Source organism: Rhinolophus hipposideros, assembly GCF_964194185.1.
Source record: "Rhinolophus hipposideros genome assembly, chromosome: 14".
Lineage (NCBI taxonomy): Eukaryota > Metazoa > Chordata > Mammalia > Chiroptera > Rhinolophidae > Rhinolophus > Rhinolophus hipposideros.
In genome coordinates, this window is record NC_138060.1 from 29,318,391 (window position 1) to 29,335,489 (window position 17,099).

At 48.0% G+C, this 17,099-nt stretch overlaps 1 protein-coding gene across 1 annotated transcript in view; it reads right to left on the bottom strand.

Annotated features, from left to right (window-relative positions):
* CLSTN2 (calsyntenin 2) overlaps positions 1–17,099 on the bottom strand; it is a 568,589-nt gene that overhangs the window by 15,798 nt on the left and 535,692 nt on the right. Inside the window, exons 10-12 of the mRNA XM_081072331.1 lie at positions 12,939–13,105; positions 4,399–4,547; positions 2,137–2,360 (exon numbers count right to left, since the gene is read on the bottom strand). Coding sequence (XP_080928457.1) covers positions 2,137–2,360; positions 4,399–4,547; positions 12,939–13,105 — 540 coding nt within the window. The remainder of the gene's footprint in view (positions 1–2,136; positions 2,361–4,398; positions 4,548–12,938; positions 13,106–17,099) is intronic.

A 17,099-nucleotide genomic window follows, 5' to 3' on the forward strand; every position in this document is an offset into this window, starting at 1 on the left:
AAATATTTTTTGTTCTCACTTGACATACGTTATTATAAATAATTTTCTATGCTTAACTTTTAAATGCTTGCCAATCTCAATGGCTTCACGTGTCATTGGCAAAATCTGAAAGCACATATGCCTAAAACAAAGTCTATCAATAATAGTATCTATTCAATTGGCCTCATGGTTTCTGGGTTGTGTTTTTTTTTGCCAGCTTCTTGTCAGGTCAGGTTAGGCCATCCTTGCTCCCCTCTCTGGGTGTGCTGATTATTCCTGCTACATAGAGGGTGTGTGGTCTCTGCCATTTTCTCATTGTTCCTTTGTGCTTGCATTACGGGTAGTACCTTCCATGAGCAGTTTCCTCGATTCCCACTGTGCAGAGGGCCTGCACTGAGCTAAGAGACTTCGAAATGATCAGCCATGACTGAGTCCTCATGGAACTTCTGGTCTGGTTTAGCAAACAGGCACTCACCCCTGAGGGCTAGCAAAAGTTGTGTATTGAAGGGCAGCACTGGTGGTTTGTGGTTTATAGAGCAGGAGACTTAACCCAATCTAGGGGCAGGGTGGTGGAACAGAAAGCCTTCTGGAAGAGGCATTGAAGGTAGAGATGTTTGCCAGCAATCGTGAGGATGGGGAAGGAGAGGAACCTTCCAGGCCGAGGGTAGAGTAAGAGCAAGAACGGGAACTAATACAGACATGTGTGAGAGAGAGGTATGTATGGGGCACTCTCTTGTCCTTTGTATTGAAATAGCACAAAGAGTGGGTCCGTGGGGACAGAAGACAGTGCTGGAGGGGTTACTGAGGCTCGGTGGCACATGCCATGTGTCTGCTTGTTTAAGGCACCCAATATAATGATTATTCTACTCATAATAAGAGTAGAATTTTAGGAGTCCTAATAAAGGGCCTCCGACATTTGTCTCTGCCTGCTTCTCTCATAAACAGAAGGTAAGATAGGGACGCAGGTAATTGCTTTCCCCTGCATTGCCCCTGTGCTGGTATCAGGCCTAACAAGTCCAGCTGCTCTCAGCTAGGCCTGCAACCACTGAGCTCAGAGGCAACTTCCTCTGTCTGTCTGATTTGAGCCACAAATGAAGGGGAGAGGGAAAATCACACAGCCCATTGCTTCTTGGAGTGGAACTAGGAAACTGTCCTGCCCAGACGGGTGGTAAGGCACCACCTATTTTTGTGAGCTAAGAAGGGCTTTTCGTGGTGCCCCCCATTCCCTAGGAACCAGGGTGGGCTAAGTCCCTGGGTAATTAAGATCATTAGAGAAGCAGCCCTTCAGGGACTCGGGCCCACTGGAGCTAGCTCATCATTAGCCGCTGCTGCTCGAGAGAGAGCGGGGGAGTTGAAAGTATTCTCTTGGACGAGGCAGCACAACAGTTCTCAAATGGATATTTCCCCTGTAGATATGGGCCCCAGGTTTGTCTCACACCGTCCTTCCCTCCCTTTCTTCTTTTTCCTGCCTCCCAACCCCGCCTCTCCTCAAGCCAGCAGAATATACGGTAGCGTTCCGTGCAACTAAGTGTTTCTCCCTGGCAGATAATTCAAATTACTCTGCTTTCACTGAACAGCCCTCCCAATAATGAAACCGTTGGAAAGGACAACGGGAAGGTTCCCGGAGAGCTTACAGTAATATTGCTGAACGAGACTTTTACTATGTATATATTAGGATGCAGTTATGATTTTTGTGTGTTTCTTTCGCTTTCCTCCTGATTATCAAAACAATAACAATCACTGTAGAACGTTTCACAGTTGTAGAAAAGTGAAAGGGAGCAGAAACAAATTGGCTCTTACGCTTCTCAGAGAATGTCACTGTTAGCATTAGGCGTGATTTCTTCTTGCCATTTCTCTATGTACTTTTTACATGGTTGCGATCAGTCTATGTGTAGGTACCCTGTAGTTCGCATCTTGCTTTTTGTCACCTACCATTTAGCATAAATGCCTTTCCTCCCACACCAAAGCCCTGAAATGGGGGTCCCATCATTTGCTGAGCCTTTCATTCCCCTCCTGTTATTTGTCTGTGTTTTTCCTAGGTTTGTTTGCTTTGCTATTGAAAACACTTTGCTGTGCGGAACAACACTGTTATCCTGACGGATGATCTGACAGTGGCTGCCAGAACTCAAGGCCCCCTGTCCACAACCCAGGATGTACCTGGACCTGCGGTCTTCAAGTCACCGGGGGCCTCGGCTTTGGCGAAGGTGCTCACGATCCTGATGTCGGGGAAGAGGGTCACTCCGCGGGCACTTGCGAAGTGGGCAGCGGGTCTCCAGAAGCGGTCGGTGCCACGGAGGGTGATCTGGGGCTCAATGGCCTGCAGCACCATCACGTAGGCGTCCATATCCGGGATGCTGATACACACATCTTCCCCGAAGCACCTGGAGAGACACAGTGAAGCCATCCATCATGTGCCAAGGACCGGGATACTTACCGCCACTGCTGGTCTTTGACGAGGCGGCCTGATTGCCTAAGGGTCTCCCAGGATGTCAGCAGACACTTAAGTTTAAAGACACATTATGGTCCAAACGACTAACCATCAAGGGACTTAAAAAGATTGGCTCCTGGAAGAAATGGGAAATTTCCATGCCAGCAACAAGTCACCATTAAACCTTTAATTATCCTTTAACAAAGTAATCAATGGCAACATTAATTAGATAGCAACTGCTTGTTTTGTGCATTAGGGTTTGGTAAGCAAATGGTTGTCTAACTGGTTGGTTACAGCTGTCTTACTAAGTGAGACCCCCAGGGCTATACTCCCCTGCCTCGGCCCATGTGTTATCTCTCTCGGAGGGTATCACCCCAGCACACCTGGCAGAGTGCTGAGCTCATCACGCTCTTTTTTCTGATCCACTGCCACAAAAATACCTGGTAGGTAAAATGGTGTGACAAGAAGAGGAAATCCTGGGAAATTAGATAGGCAAGTGCCCATGGCCTGGCTCTGCCACTTCTGGGCAGGGTGATCCTGGGCAAGGTGCCCCTGCGAACCTCAGTTTCTTCATCCATAGAATGGGAATGACAATGATGAATTACCTTATAGCAGTAGTAGGGATTAAATGCGACAACATATAGAAAAGAAGCCAACCAAGAGCCTGCATCATGGTGGGAGCTCAGTAAAGGTTGACAGATTTCACCTTCTCATCAGACCTCATGGGGCATCTGTGTCATTGGCCCTCTCTGCCGGTCATCTAGGCCAAGGCCAAGGCTACCGTGGAGAACTGCAGGGTCTGGATAGATGCTCGGGGAATGCTGGTGGGCTCCAGCTGGTGGCATCTCATCCTGCATCCCTTGGGAGAATTCCTGAAGGAAGGATAGGCTGGGTGGCTCCCACGCTGAGCCAATCCATCCTCCTCTCTAGGTGGATGAAGTGTGGGAGTGGTGGTGGGCTCCAGCTCCCAGTTTTCTCTGGCCTTTGCCACACCATCCTCTCCCATTTATAGAGGACACCCCTCCTCTTGCCAGTGTATGGAAGCCAGGCCCAGAGCTGGTCTTTACTACTTGTGTGCTGACCCGGAGGTGACTTCTCCTTACCTCAGGCCTCCAAGCGGGGTCTTTAGTGTGGAGTGGGGAGCACTTCCCCCATCACTAGAGCTATTGAATGCAATTCCCACCTGTGGGCTTTATCATGGCACTTGTCAGGTGCCAGCAGCGTGGCAGTCAGCAGACCCATCTTTCCCACCCTTGTTCCTGTCATTCTGGGTCCTCCTGGCTCCAGGGGACTCAACTTCCACCGTCCAGGAGTTTTTCTGGAGTCCCCTTCCTAGCAGCCTGTGGCCAAGAAATGATTTGATAGGCCAGTAAGGGAGTTATCCACAGGCTTCCGTGATAGACTCACCTCCTTAATTAAACTCTGCTCCCTGGCAACAAGGACTGCGCCTTCTCTTTCTCTTGTATACTCATGGTATTTAGGAGCTCTACAAAGCTGGGTTGGTTAATTTAATGTATAAACATTTGTCAAGCACCTACTAATTACCAGGCACTGTACACCCTTAAATCTCACCACTTAAAACCCAGCTTTCTAGGTGTGGCCAGTTAGCTCCGTTGGTTAGAATGTGGTGCTAATAACACCAAGGTTGCCGGTTCGATCCCCCCATGGGCCACTGTGAGCTGCACCCTCCTTAAAAAACAAAACAAAAAACAACAACACAGCTCCCTGAGAATTTATAGGAAACAGTGCTTTCTAGGCATTAGATCAGATACAGATAAAACAGAGAAAGTTGGATTTGAGTTGGTCAAACAACAGAACACTTTCTTTAAGAAGAAAACAAAAGGAGAACGAAGCTTTACTGGGGCGTCCTCATAGGGATAGCAGAGAAACTGGGAACAGCTGAAGAGAGGGGAATCCTTCTCGCAAGGGAATGTTCCCCAGGGGTCCTCCCCCCACCTCAGCTGGGCCCAGGCTGACTGGCGTCCACTCACTGGACTTTGGAAGAGACTTTCAGGCGCCGCACACCCGCGGTCGGGAACTGCCTGGAGTTGATGTAGGAGACCTTCTGGAGGGCATGGTTGATGTTCCCGATGTCGTCACCTTCCATCACCAGGATGGACTGCGAGGGGTTGAAGTGATACTGGACGACAAAAGTGGGTGTCATGTTAGAGAATGACCAGCGAGGTACACAGTCCCGTGGAGACCTCCCATCTTCATGAAAAGGCCACGGAGGCCGGCACAGGTATCTCCCAAGTACCTGTGAGTGCAGCAGCCGTGTGCACTGCTTTAACCCCTCAGGCAGCTCCTGCTACCTCCGGTGGGCTTCAGGACCCTCCCCTGTAAGACTGTACCCCCAGTAATGTCGGCCTGAGCCACAGCATGGAATTTTGAAATTCCAGTCACAGGGCTCTTGCAGCCCAGCCCTCCGTGGGAGCAGCCCAGGTCCTGGGCCTCTATGGCGTCCTAACCAGCAACTTGCAGCCCTTGGACTGTCCGTGCCTCAGCCAACAGCCCGGTAACTTGGAGCTTTGGTTCTTTTTGCTGTTCTTGCCCTTGCCCTTGAACCACTCCTCATTTCAGCCTCTACTCCACTTCCTGACCCGTGCCCCATCTTAGCTCCTAATCTTCAAGCTCATTTTTCAGTTAATGGCTGTCCTTCTCTCTTAGATCTGATTCTTGGTCTTGCTTATCTGGGTGCTAAACTCTGGTTTCCTATGAGTTTTACTCACTTGCTGATTACATGCCTACCAAATACCCTACGTTGGTTTCTATTCATTTCATTCTGAGTCCCTGGTATCCCACACTTGGTGAGGCCAGGGGCTGCGATGCTTCTCACTGAGTCATTTGGGTCCTCAAACTAGATGAACTAGATGCAGACTTATGCTTCTCCCTGTACCCCGCCCCCCCGCCCAGTTACTCTTCTTTGAATGGAACATGGAGAACAGTTCTTGTACTGGTCTGAGTTACTGAGCTTGACACACTTCTGAGCAAGATTTATGAGGAGCGGCTATTAATAAAATGTCAGGAACATATCTGTGGATTCATATTATGTATCCAATGCTCAGATCACAGGAAAGAGGGACACGGCTACATCTTTATGTACTTATTTGGCAATGATCATATATTTTTGAATAGCTAATAAATCATATATATGTATATGTGTGTATATATGTATAATATATATATATATATATGTATATATATATATATATATAGAGAGAGAGAGAGAGCCTAAACATGTATGCACATTATAAGAAAGGAAAACTGTATTAAACTTGTAATACTTAATATATACAGATAACAAAATATGAATACAAGTCACGTTTGACTTCTGCAATTACAAGAGGTGTTCAAAGTGGTTACCGTCAGTATCCAGACACTTCTGATGACGGCGAACTACTCTTGAGCAACGTTGACCAAAGTGTCCACTTGTATACATTGTTTTGGCACCCCCGGTAAACATGCTAAGTGAAAGTGTCAATCTTATCCCTATCTTCTATCCAATGGTTTCTCCAATCCCATCTCATGGGTAGTCGCTGTTATATTAAATTCTTAGTGACAAATTGCATTTTTTTTCATAATTAGTTGCTTCCCCTCCCAGTGAGAGGCGTATACATGCCTGTCCTATTGTCAACAGGCTTGATCATGTGACTTATGGTACTCTTCCCTGCAGGATATACGTTTTTGCCCTGCCACACTCAGCGGTGGTCATGTGACTTGCCTGGCCAACAAAATGTGGGCAGTAGTATTAGTTAGTTGACAACCATGTGGAAGATTTAAAAGCCAGTTCATGGTTCGCCATATTGCTTTCCCTCTGCCATGAAACCTGCAAAGTTCCCTTAGGGTCTGGTCCTTCAGCCTGGGTCTTACAGTGAGGATGCTATGAATCAGAGCTATAGCCCACTTATAATGGACATGCAAGGTGAACAGTGCAAAGAAAGTTGTGGTGTAAGCCAGTGAAATGTTTAAGTCATTTGTTACTGCAGCATAACCTAGCTTATCCTGGCAATTATACGTAAGCATTGTTATGAATACATGCTCAATGAATATAGATTCCCACTATTCTCCTTTCTTACACTAACGGTAACCTTTTTACATACTAGACTGTACTTTGCTGTCTTCACTTAGCTCATATCTTGGAGCTCTTTCTGTATTGGTACATAATAAGGTTTCTTATTCTTTTGTACACCTATATTGTATTATTTAATATTAAATAAATTATAATTATAACCAGTCTCTAACATGAACATTTGGGTTATTCCTGATCTTTTTCTAATGCCACAATGAATAATCTTGTACACGTAATATTTCATAAGTATAGATATATCTGTTGAGTAAATCCCTACAAGCGCAGTTTCTAGATCAAAGAGCATATGCACTTTAAATTTTGACAAATGTTGCCAAACTTCCCATTTCTAGGGAGTATATCAATATACACTTCCTCTCACAGTGTATGAGATGCCTCAGCTCTCAAAACCTCAACAATTGAGTGTGCTGTCAGACTGAGATTTTTGCCAATCCAATAGATGATGCATACCATCTTAGTGTAGTTTTAATTTGCATTTCTCTTACCACGAAGGAGACTGAGTATATTTTCATGGGCTTCAGGAAAAATCTATTTATTTGCGCTGTACCCTGATGTGACTTGAACGCCTTTATAAGAGTTCCTTGTTCTGTGCCTGGGCCCTACAAGGAGTCTCCTTTTAGGATGTCTCCTGAGGACTATGGTGACATCGACCCACATAAGTCCCTTGCATTGTGGCCCTCAGCCAACTGACAGCTTAGTCTTTGTCTCTTTCAAATATCATGTGAACGTTTCATTGTTCCCTCCTCCTTGAGGCAACCCCCCCAGCTTCCTTCATGTAGATTCCCACTGGGCTCCGATAGTGCTCACGGAATTGTAGTATAATTGTAGCACAGTGCAGTGAGCACGAGCTCACTGCGGACAAGAGCTCCGACTCTTAGCCCTGACTCTCAGAACCTAGTCTTAGTGACCTGTAAGCCCTTGTGAGATGAATGAGTGAATGGCCGCACCCCCACCCCTGGCCCACATTTTAGACAGTATCATCTCCTGTTCCTCCTCCAAAGGACTCTTTTTTGTCAGTCACTTGTCTTTTTCAGTCAAGCCTCTGTGGGAGCCATTATCAGTGCTCACCAAACCCTGTTCTCCTTTCCTTCTTGGGCATCCTGGAGGCTGCACTGCCCAGCTACTTTGTGCCATGCAGGGGCAGGGCCACGTGACGGCATCTGGCCAATGAGATGTGAGAGGAAAGGACGTGGGCGCTCTGGAAGAAGGCAGTGAAAGCCCTGCAGGATGTTCCAGCCTTTTTCTTTCTCTGCTCTGCCTACGGTGTTCTACCCCACCTGACCACCCCAGGTTAATGTGAGAGAAAAATAAACTTTTCAGCGTTAAGCCATAGAGATTTTGGAGTCATTTTCTACTGCAATTGTTTAACCCATTGGAAGAATTCAGCCCTTTCTGGATATGATTCTCACTTCCCCCTGGCTATGTGACATCCCAGAAAGATCATGGGCTTTGTGGACTGCCACACCTGAGTTGGAGTACAAACTACAGAGGATAACTTTGGACTATATACTTCTCCTTTCTGGACTTTATTTCCTCATTTAAAATAATGGGGATCTTAATATCTACCTGTCTGGGGCTTAAATGAGATAATGTATATAAAGTGCCAATCTATGATAGCTTTTATCATGATCCTTAATACTGTAATTATGTCTGCACTGAGTCTTTGCTTCTGCTCATTCTCCTGTCTTCATTGCTCTTCTTTCTCTGTGATCCAGTTCCCTCCTTTCCTCAAATCCCTGAGCTGGGTCTCTCGGAGCCATGACATCCGCTCACAAGCACTGCGCTCTGTGCTGGATTCAGGAGCCCCGTCACGTGCAAAGCAGACGCTGCAGTCAGCCTCTGGGGTGGCTTTTCTCTTGCTGTGGATGACTCACTAGTGAATCATTACAGTTGTGAGTAGTCACAAAGCACCTGATTCCGATTTGAGCCAATTCAAGGTCATTCTTCTAAAACGACCCCTTACGTTCCCACAGGTTTTCCTGCCCCACCACCATCCCTGCTATAACAGAGTCCTGTGCTGCTGATTCTGTCTGTCTGTCTGTCTGCACCCCCAGCAGACTGTGAGCACCTTGAGGGCAGGGTCTACTGACTTTTCTTAGCATCCCACAGGGTCTAGCACATGACAAGCATGAGACCAGGAGATGACCCCTGTGGAGGAGCCCAGTCTCAGCCTGGCACGAGAGTGCTGAGCAGGAAAAGCAAGTTCTGCCAGAGGGCTGGATTGGCAGCATCCCCCACCCTCCCTCCATGGCAATCAGAAGAGGGCACGTTTGCATTGCAACCACCCTGGGAGAGGACAGTGAGGGAATGTGTTGGATCCCAGTTAATACCCTAGGCGGGTTGCCAGAGCATCTCAAGGACTGCCTAGCCATCAACACATTCTTGCAGGATCAAAAACACCTTCCATTAAGTAGGTTTTGGTTGTGTGTTTGTTTTGTGTTTTAAACTTCAGTGTTCACAGCCCTGTGGCGTGACTGGTGGTGTGGGGCACAGGGTGGTATAGGTATTACCGCGGGGACTGGAGATGGCTTCCTGGGGACTGAGCAAAGGGTGACAGCATTCACCCTCCCCTAAGAAGCTATGCTGTAGCCACGGTGCTTCCTTTTGTTAAGCCAAAAAGCTGCTGGACAGATGGCCTTTGCAGAGTGGTCAGCTCTCCTAGAGGACCAACCTGTGTCACCATCCACCTAGCAGGCTGGGAAATCAGGGAAATGCTGCTCAGAGCCCTGGCCTGTTCCTCGAGGACAGGCCGGCCATGGCAGTCCAGGCACCCTGCGTTCCCTGGGACACCTGCCGGCCCCTCGGGGCTGGGCCAGATTTGCCACATTAGAGGCGTCTTGGCCACAATGCACACCCAGGCTTACTTTTCAAAAGAAGCTGGGGCAGCAGCAAACACCAAGTACAAGTCCAGCCCAGCAGGAGAAGGGAACTGTGATTTGTTGGGAGCCTATTTATTAGATTTCCTAGGGGAGATTTGTATCCATCTCTATGTCAGTGTCTCTGTCTGAGTCTGTGCTATGCCTGTATCCATAGGTCTATGTCTACGTCTGTATCTATACCATCTATCTATTCTGTTTATGTCTCTCTCTCTCTCGCTCTCTCTATATATGTATCTTTCAATTCTTACAACATCACTGCAATATAATGTTAAGTCCATTTTTACATGGGGGAATTAGGGCTTAAGGGATTAAAGTACCTTGCCTAAAGCAACCCAGCTAGTAAATATCTGCACTGTAATTTGAATCAAGGATTGTCTTATTCCCAAGTTCCTGCTCTTTCCCACTCTTTTCCGCTGTGGAGATGACAGATCTGTAGGGATTATGCTGTGGAAATCAGAACAGGGTAATCATCAGGAAGGTGGCTATTCCACAGTGTCCTGTATGGATACAAGATAGCAAGCCACTCCAACCATTTGATGACTCCAGACATGCTGGAGAGATATTCAGAAATACGCATGATCCAGGGGAAAACAAGTGAAAAGCGGAACAAAGTGGGGCCCTGTGAGCAGACCGGAAGTTTCCTTAATTACACGAGGACCTCACTTCTTTCAATAGCCAGAGAGGAGGGAAGGGAGCAGGAACTGGTAAATAAAATAATAGTCACTTTTCAGAAATGAAATGAGGGATAAATGGAGGGAGGATGGGCAGGAAGGAAGTTTTAATCATTTTAAGAATGCTTTCTAGTCTGAATGTGGACAAGTCCCTGAGCCCCCGTCTCCTTATTTCTGAAATTGGGTCATACTCTTTAATTTGTTGTGAGGAGTAGGGATAATGAACTTAAAATAGCCCCCAGTGGATGCACTGTGAATTGTGTGTCTTATCATTAACTTCTCACACAGTGCTCGAGTCCTTGCCAGCTGTGCCCTCAGGATGGAAAAGGATCCTTTGAGGTGACTGGTTACGAGCAGGTGGCATCCTGAAAAGTCAGATTAGCCTCCTACCCCCCAGCTTTTCGTGTCACTTAGTTTAGCACCTCCTTTTTTCATAGGCTGTGATTCGAAATTGCTATGGTTCTCAATTTATAATTCTAAGACGTGTGGCTTTTAAGTTCAGCATCTTTGGTTTATTTGTTCCGTAGCGCTTATAATCCTGAAACTGCTCCCTGCGGATGGTCCAGTGCAGAGAAGACCCACTCAGGGGTAGGGAGCAAGTCAAGAATCAGACAGAGAGAGGAGGGTTGGAAGACAGATTTCTGCATCACTGGTTTGAAAAAATACTAACGAAACAACACAAACAGTAGGTCAAGGACCAACCCACAGGATCTGCACGTGAGGCCATCTATGTGAGATGTACCACGAGGGCCTCGCCTGGAGCAGCTGCCGTAACACAGACCACCCTTCCACTCTGAGGCAGTCTTAGGAGGTTCCTTCAATGACAGGTGACTGACTAGCTTTTGAGAGCGCTTGTATGTGTGTGTGCGCGTGTGTATATTTAATACAAGTTAAACAATGTTCTAGAAACCCATTCTTGTCTTACCCTGTCTGTGTTCTCCCATATTCCCCCTCTGACCCAGTCTCCAGTTAAACATGCTAAGCCCCACACCTGCCTTGCCTGGAGCCCCTCAGTGGCTGCCTGTTGCTGACAGAAAAACAAAGTAAACACCTAAACATAGTTAGGAAGGGCCCCTGACATGGCCTCTACCTACCTCTCTGGCTACACTTTCTACCTTTCCTCCTGCAGTCTGGGCACTTGTAACCCTGGCCTTCTTGGAGTTTCTGGGTCCCCGGTGGGTTCCTCAGCCCTCTGCCGTCCCTCAGGCTCTTGGTTTTGCCCAGAGTGACAGCCATGCTCTCTCATCCCTCTCTGTGCCCCTGCCTTTTTCCCGGTTGGTTACTACCTATCCTGAAACATTCTGCTCAGACTGTGCCTCCTCCAAGGAGCTTTCCCTAACTGCTGTTCCTCCAAGTTCTGGAGCCTCGAAGCAGGACTGCCTGCCGGCGTTCATATTCTGGCCCTGCTCATCACTGACTCTGGGATCTTGGCAAGTGTCCTTTCTCTTCCAGTCCTCAATTGTTCGCCTGCAACATGAGAAGATTTATGGTGCCTTTAATCATAAGGTTGTTGTAGGGCTTACATAAGTTAATACCCAGAACACTTTAGACCAGTTCCTGACCCCTGGGAGATCCTCAGTCACTATCAGTGTTCATCACCATTGTAGCAATTACCACATTGGGTTACGAATGTCAGCGTGGGCCACTGAGTTCCCTGAAGACATTAAGCTTGGAATATTCATTGTTGTGTCCCTCTACCCAGTTGGAAATGGAATACGAGTGTCCATGGAATGTCTGCTGATACGACTGCAAGTTCAACAAAAGCAGGGTGTGCTCAGGTCACTGACCCCCAGGCTACCCCACGTTAGGCCCCACAAGCCCAAGGGCAGCTTAAATAAGAGGGCTCTCTGTTGGATGGGTGACTCCCTGTCCAGGAGAGGCAGGCCCAGTGCGGGGCTTGCAGGGGGGCCTCCCTAGGCAGCACTGGGGAGGGGAGTGGGGCGGGCTGGGACGCCTCTGCTCCGGTCACACCTTTCTTGAGAAATGGCCAAGCAGGAAACCATCGCAGCTTCTGGGACCTCAGGAGGCTGTCCTATGGCCCAGAGGCAGGGGGTAAGCCCCGTAGCTTCCAGAGAGGAGGATGCCTGCTCTCAGGAGATCCCTTATGTTTAAGTGGGGGCCACCGTGATGTTTCTCCTGCTCTTCGCTTAGGACCCCAGAGAGTCCACGCTCGCAGGAACCCCTAAGGTCCAGGCGAGGCCAGGCGGATCCCGGCCTGGCAGGGAGGTGCTTGCTGAGGCACCGCTGGCCACCTCGCGCACCCCTCAGGAGGAGCTTTTTTCAGAAAGCAGCTCTGATGTTCTAGGATTATTTAAAAGTGTTTCTCTTGGAGAGATGATAAAAATCATGAATCTGCTTTCATTCCCTCTGATAGCCAGAGACTGCTCGGAGCCCAACGTATGCCTCAACTTAGTAACGGACGACCCAGTGAACACCACGTCTGCTTTCTAATTCCACCCCACGTGGGACTGACCTTCCTTTCTAATTTGTGTCTTACATGGTCCAAACATTTTTGTTTTAAAAAATATTTTGGAGTGTATTCTTGCATGCTGCTTCAGTTTCTTTAGGCAAATAAACAAGAAAGCAAGGAACCAACCAACAAACAGGTGAAACATAGCAACTCCCTCTAGGTAGCCATCGAACGTGTGCTGGCTTTTGGATAGTGTGAACTGATTATACACAAGGGCTTTGTCTAGGAATTTCAGGAGATGGCATCTGGAGTCCATCAGAGAGTCATGGTCACTACCCTCCCTGCTGTGGCAGCACCTTTGCTGTGGCACCATCTCTGTGCAACTGGACAGGAGAAGACTCCATTTCCCAGAGTGCACTGGGACTGGGCAGCCTTTACCTCATGGATCAACATCTTACTGGGGGGATGCCGCTTCCTTACTTACCTTTATCCCTTGGCCGAGGCTTTCCAAGGAATTAATATCCAGCCCTTCCTTGCAGGCCTGCAGGCAGGAAATCACCTTCTGACTCTCCATTTTTCCAGGGCGGATGGTGAGACTGGCCAGGCTGCCATGGAAGAATTGAGCAAACCGTGGTTTGGTGACTTCTCCTCCTAAAAGATAAAGAAGTACCGTTATTTGCCCTGTGGAGATGGGGTGTGAAATACCACTGCAAGGTACCATCTGGTCCACGAGCCAAGGACACAGTGACTCTGTCCCCTAAATCTGATCTTTTCCTTCCAAGGGCTGAGCTCAGTCGTCATAATCCCAATAAAAGGATGTTATATGCCACCAATACCTTGGCACTCTCCAGTTGCACCTGTTTTAGGAATCCTGGAATTTCTGAATTTTAAAACGGTTACTTTCAGAGACATGACTGTCTTAGAAGATAGGAAGGGCCTACAGAGTAAACAATAGAAGGGAGAAGGAAGCTACCTGTGGGACAGAGTCCCAGAGGGCAGTTTCCAGGCTCTCGGCCTCACGTGGAAAGGAGTTGGCTCGGGTAGTAGATGGCCATCAGCTGTGATTGGTTGGTCATCAGCTATAACCAATTAGCCATTAGCCACTGATGTAACTGCTGTGGCTACGTTGGTTGGTTGGTTGGTTGACAGGCAGAAAAGCGGACAACGGATTGTGGATCGTATGGATCCTACTTCGTGTGTCTCGCCCGGCCGCTAGCGAGACCGGGGTGCAGGAAGACCCCTTGTTGGGGTGCTGGCAGATGTTTGCTCCCTGTGTCTCCAACCCAGCCGCCAGCGAGACTATAGTGGTATGACTCCCCTATCTATGGCTCCGTGGGTGTGCCTTTTTGGCCTCACCATGTCCTGCGTTCTTGTGCAGGGAGCCAGAGCTGAGTCCCTGCATGACACTATTATTGATTAAAAGCCTGCTGTGCGCCAGGCTGTCTGCGAGGGACTTCATCTGAGCAAGTCTGCAAAATGGTATTACTGTTTCCAACTGACACCTGAAGAATCCTGAGACTCAGAAAGGTTGAGGGCCTTGCCCCAGGACACACAGCTTAACGGCTGGAGCTGGTACTCTAGTCCTGGTCTGCCCAACTCCAAAGCTGGCATTTGCTCCTCTATATTCCCCTGACAGGTTGGCAGGCAGTTGAGGAATCCCAGAAACCCCACATCCATGGGTGCTGGCTCCCCTGAAATGTGTTGACTTCACGTCCATTCAAATTCAGTTTCTTTGGCTTATAAGGACCTCCCTGATTCCGTTCTACCTCTGACTTTCTTCTCAGGGCCTACTTCCAGTTTTCTACTGTTCTCTACTGGCTGAGTTGAGTCTTGTCTGAGATGGGGTCCACTCTCCAGTGTGTGAAATTGTCCAATGTGGCCTGTGTTGCAAAGCCAGCCTGGAAGTTACCTCCTATATCCTCCATGGTTTTCCAAATCGGGCCTCTCCCAAGGTCCATTGGAATCCTCACCTCACCCGGAGGCCTTCCCCACTGACTCCACTGAGCACAGACCCTTCCATCTCTGGGCAGACTTACCCTTGATCTTGGACTTCTGTTTGTTCAGAGAGGAAGCAGAACAAAGGAAAGATGGATCGGGGTCAAACTCCAGCTTTGCTAATTCTCTGGCAAGGTTTTGGAACCTCTCTGAGCCTCTGCTTTTTAAAACATTTTAATTTATTTTTTATTGGTTTCAGGTGTACAAAACAATGTACTAGTTAGATATTTACACCCCTCACAAAGTGAATTCAACTCAACACCAAAAAAACAACCCAATTAAAAAACGGGCAGAGGACATGAAGAGACATTTTTCTAAAGAGGACATACAGATGGCCAACAGACATATGAAAAAATGCTCAACCTCACTAATCATCAGAGAAATGCAAATAAAAACCACAATGAGCCTCTGCTTGCTTGGAGGGGACATTGCTGGGTTTTGCCTCCCAATTCTCCTGGAGTTCTTGCAATGCACCTTCCCCCAGCAGAGGGCGCGTCAGGGAGACCTCTCCCTGTAAACAGCTTTCCCAGCACCTAGCGGGAAGATCTCCGAAAAGTTCTGCCTGAGTGACACCACAGTGACTTTTCTGCCCTTCAGTGAGCCACACTGTGTCAGCAAAGACTGGACAGTAGCCTAGGGTCTGGTAGGGTGGGGGATCTCCTGTCGGCACTCTGTCTTAGCCCTGGGGGAGAGGATGCCCTGATACCTGCATTCCTATATTCTTTATAGAGTTCTCTCTGCTTCTTAGCAGCTAATCCTTCATTATTCCAATCCTATGGTATAGTTACCAATTCTATTGATTTCCCTGTTCAAATTTCTGTGTGGTTTCTCTTTCCTGATTGGGTCTGGACTGATACACGCTCCATGTTTGCACAGAGACTTTTGCTCATACCCATTCCTCCTCACACATAGGAATCACCTCCAAACTGCTCGGATTACGCAAATCCCACTCGTCCTTCAAGACCTCTTAAGCAACCTGACACCTGCTGCTCACAGAAATCTTTCACGAGCCCCCTGCCCCCGTGCCCTCTCCCTGCCCTGAGCCTTGGAACACTGACAGTTCATTTTTATGTACCCCTCACAACCCGGCATCGGTAGTTAATGGTTTACATGTGTGTTTTATGTCTCAGTCGCCTGTAATGGTGGTTCTCAACCTCGACTGCGCATTTTAATCACCTTGGGATCTCTAAAAAGATGAACGGATCCTGGTGATGGGTCTTAGCCCCAGAGATTGTGAACTATTTCACGTAGGGAGTTTTCAAAGCTCTTTGGGTGAGTTAAACATGAAGTCAAGGTTAAGAACCAGTGGGCTAAGAGCTTCTTAAGGGCGGGCCTTCTGCACAGTCCTGACGTGATCTCTTTCCTTTACGCCACCGGCACGCTTCCTCCTCACCCTCTTTGCACACTGCTGGAATTTAAGTCTGTCTTTTGGATGGCAGGGAGCACTCATGCATTATTCATTTCAACGAAGACCATACTGAACAGGTATTAGGGGCTGGGGGATGCGACGAGCACTTTGCATAAGTGTCTCAGTTATTTCGCTCAATAACACAGAGTCCCTTGTCTCGTCCCCATATCCAGCACCCTGCCTGCCTCACAGCAGACATTTCATAATTGTTTGCTGAATTACAGGAAACGGTGAGTTAAATACCAGCCGAGTGGTTGGCATTGTGGTGTCTCCTCAATATCCATCTTACTCCTGGCCTCGTGCAATGGCAGCCTTGGGATTGGGGGTGGACTCTGTTTAGTCAAAGCTAATCAGGTTCCCCTGTGCCCATTGCTCCAGTGATTAAATCAGGCATGGACTTGGGACCAAGTACCAAGGCAAAGCCAATCAGCACCTGGTATCCAATAAGCCACAGGTGTAGACTCAGGAATAATCATGAGACCAAATTTAGGCCAATGAGATGGGAGGAAAAATTGACTGGCAGCTTCTGGGAAAAGAGATGCCATTTTCTCTCTAGAAAGTGTCTGGAACCTACTCTCACTCTCATTCCCTGGAGATCATTATGTGAAGATGGATGGCCAAGAGCTGCTTCAGCCATCTTGCAAGCAGAGCAGGGACAGTCAAGACAATGCAGAGAGGAGGATGGAGCCAGGAGAGTCACAGCAGGCTGAGCAGAACCCCGAGTGGACTTTCCCATTGCTCTGCCTTGGGCCTTCCTCAGCGTGGGAGCCAATCACCCATCATTATGGTTTAAGCCATTTTGATTCACACAGCTGTTACTTGCCACTCAAAGCATCTTCACCTTGGAAAAGAAAGAAGGCTCTGTTGTAGAGCTCAGTCCACAGGGAACTCTAAACAGATCTAGCTTTGAGGAATGACGTGGGATGGCCATGGCCTGAGGGTATCGGGGAATCAATTTGGAGCCTCTATTCTATGCCTTCAAAGCCCCCATGGATAACATGCTTGTCAAAGCCATTAGAATGTTCTGCCCCAGCAAAGGTACACTCCTGCTGACCTGGAAGAAGAAGGATGTGAGCCTGGGTATGCCACTTTCCTGGGCATCCAGATGGTCATGTCTACCAATTGTCTTTTACTGGATAGGAATTAGGTTTCCAACTCTGTCTGAAGACCTCAACATACATCATCTTATTGAATCTTCATCAATCTCTTGGGAGGTGGGTACTTATTCTATAGTTCCGGATG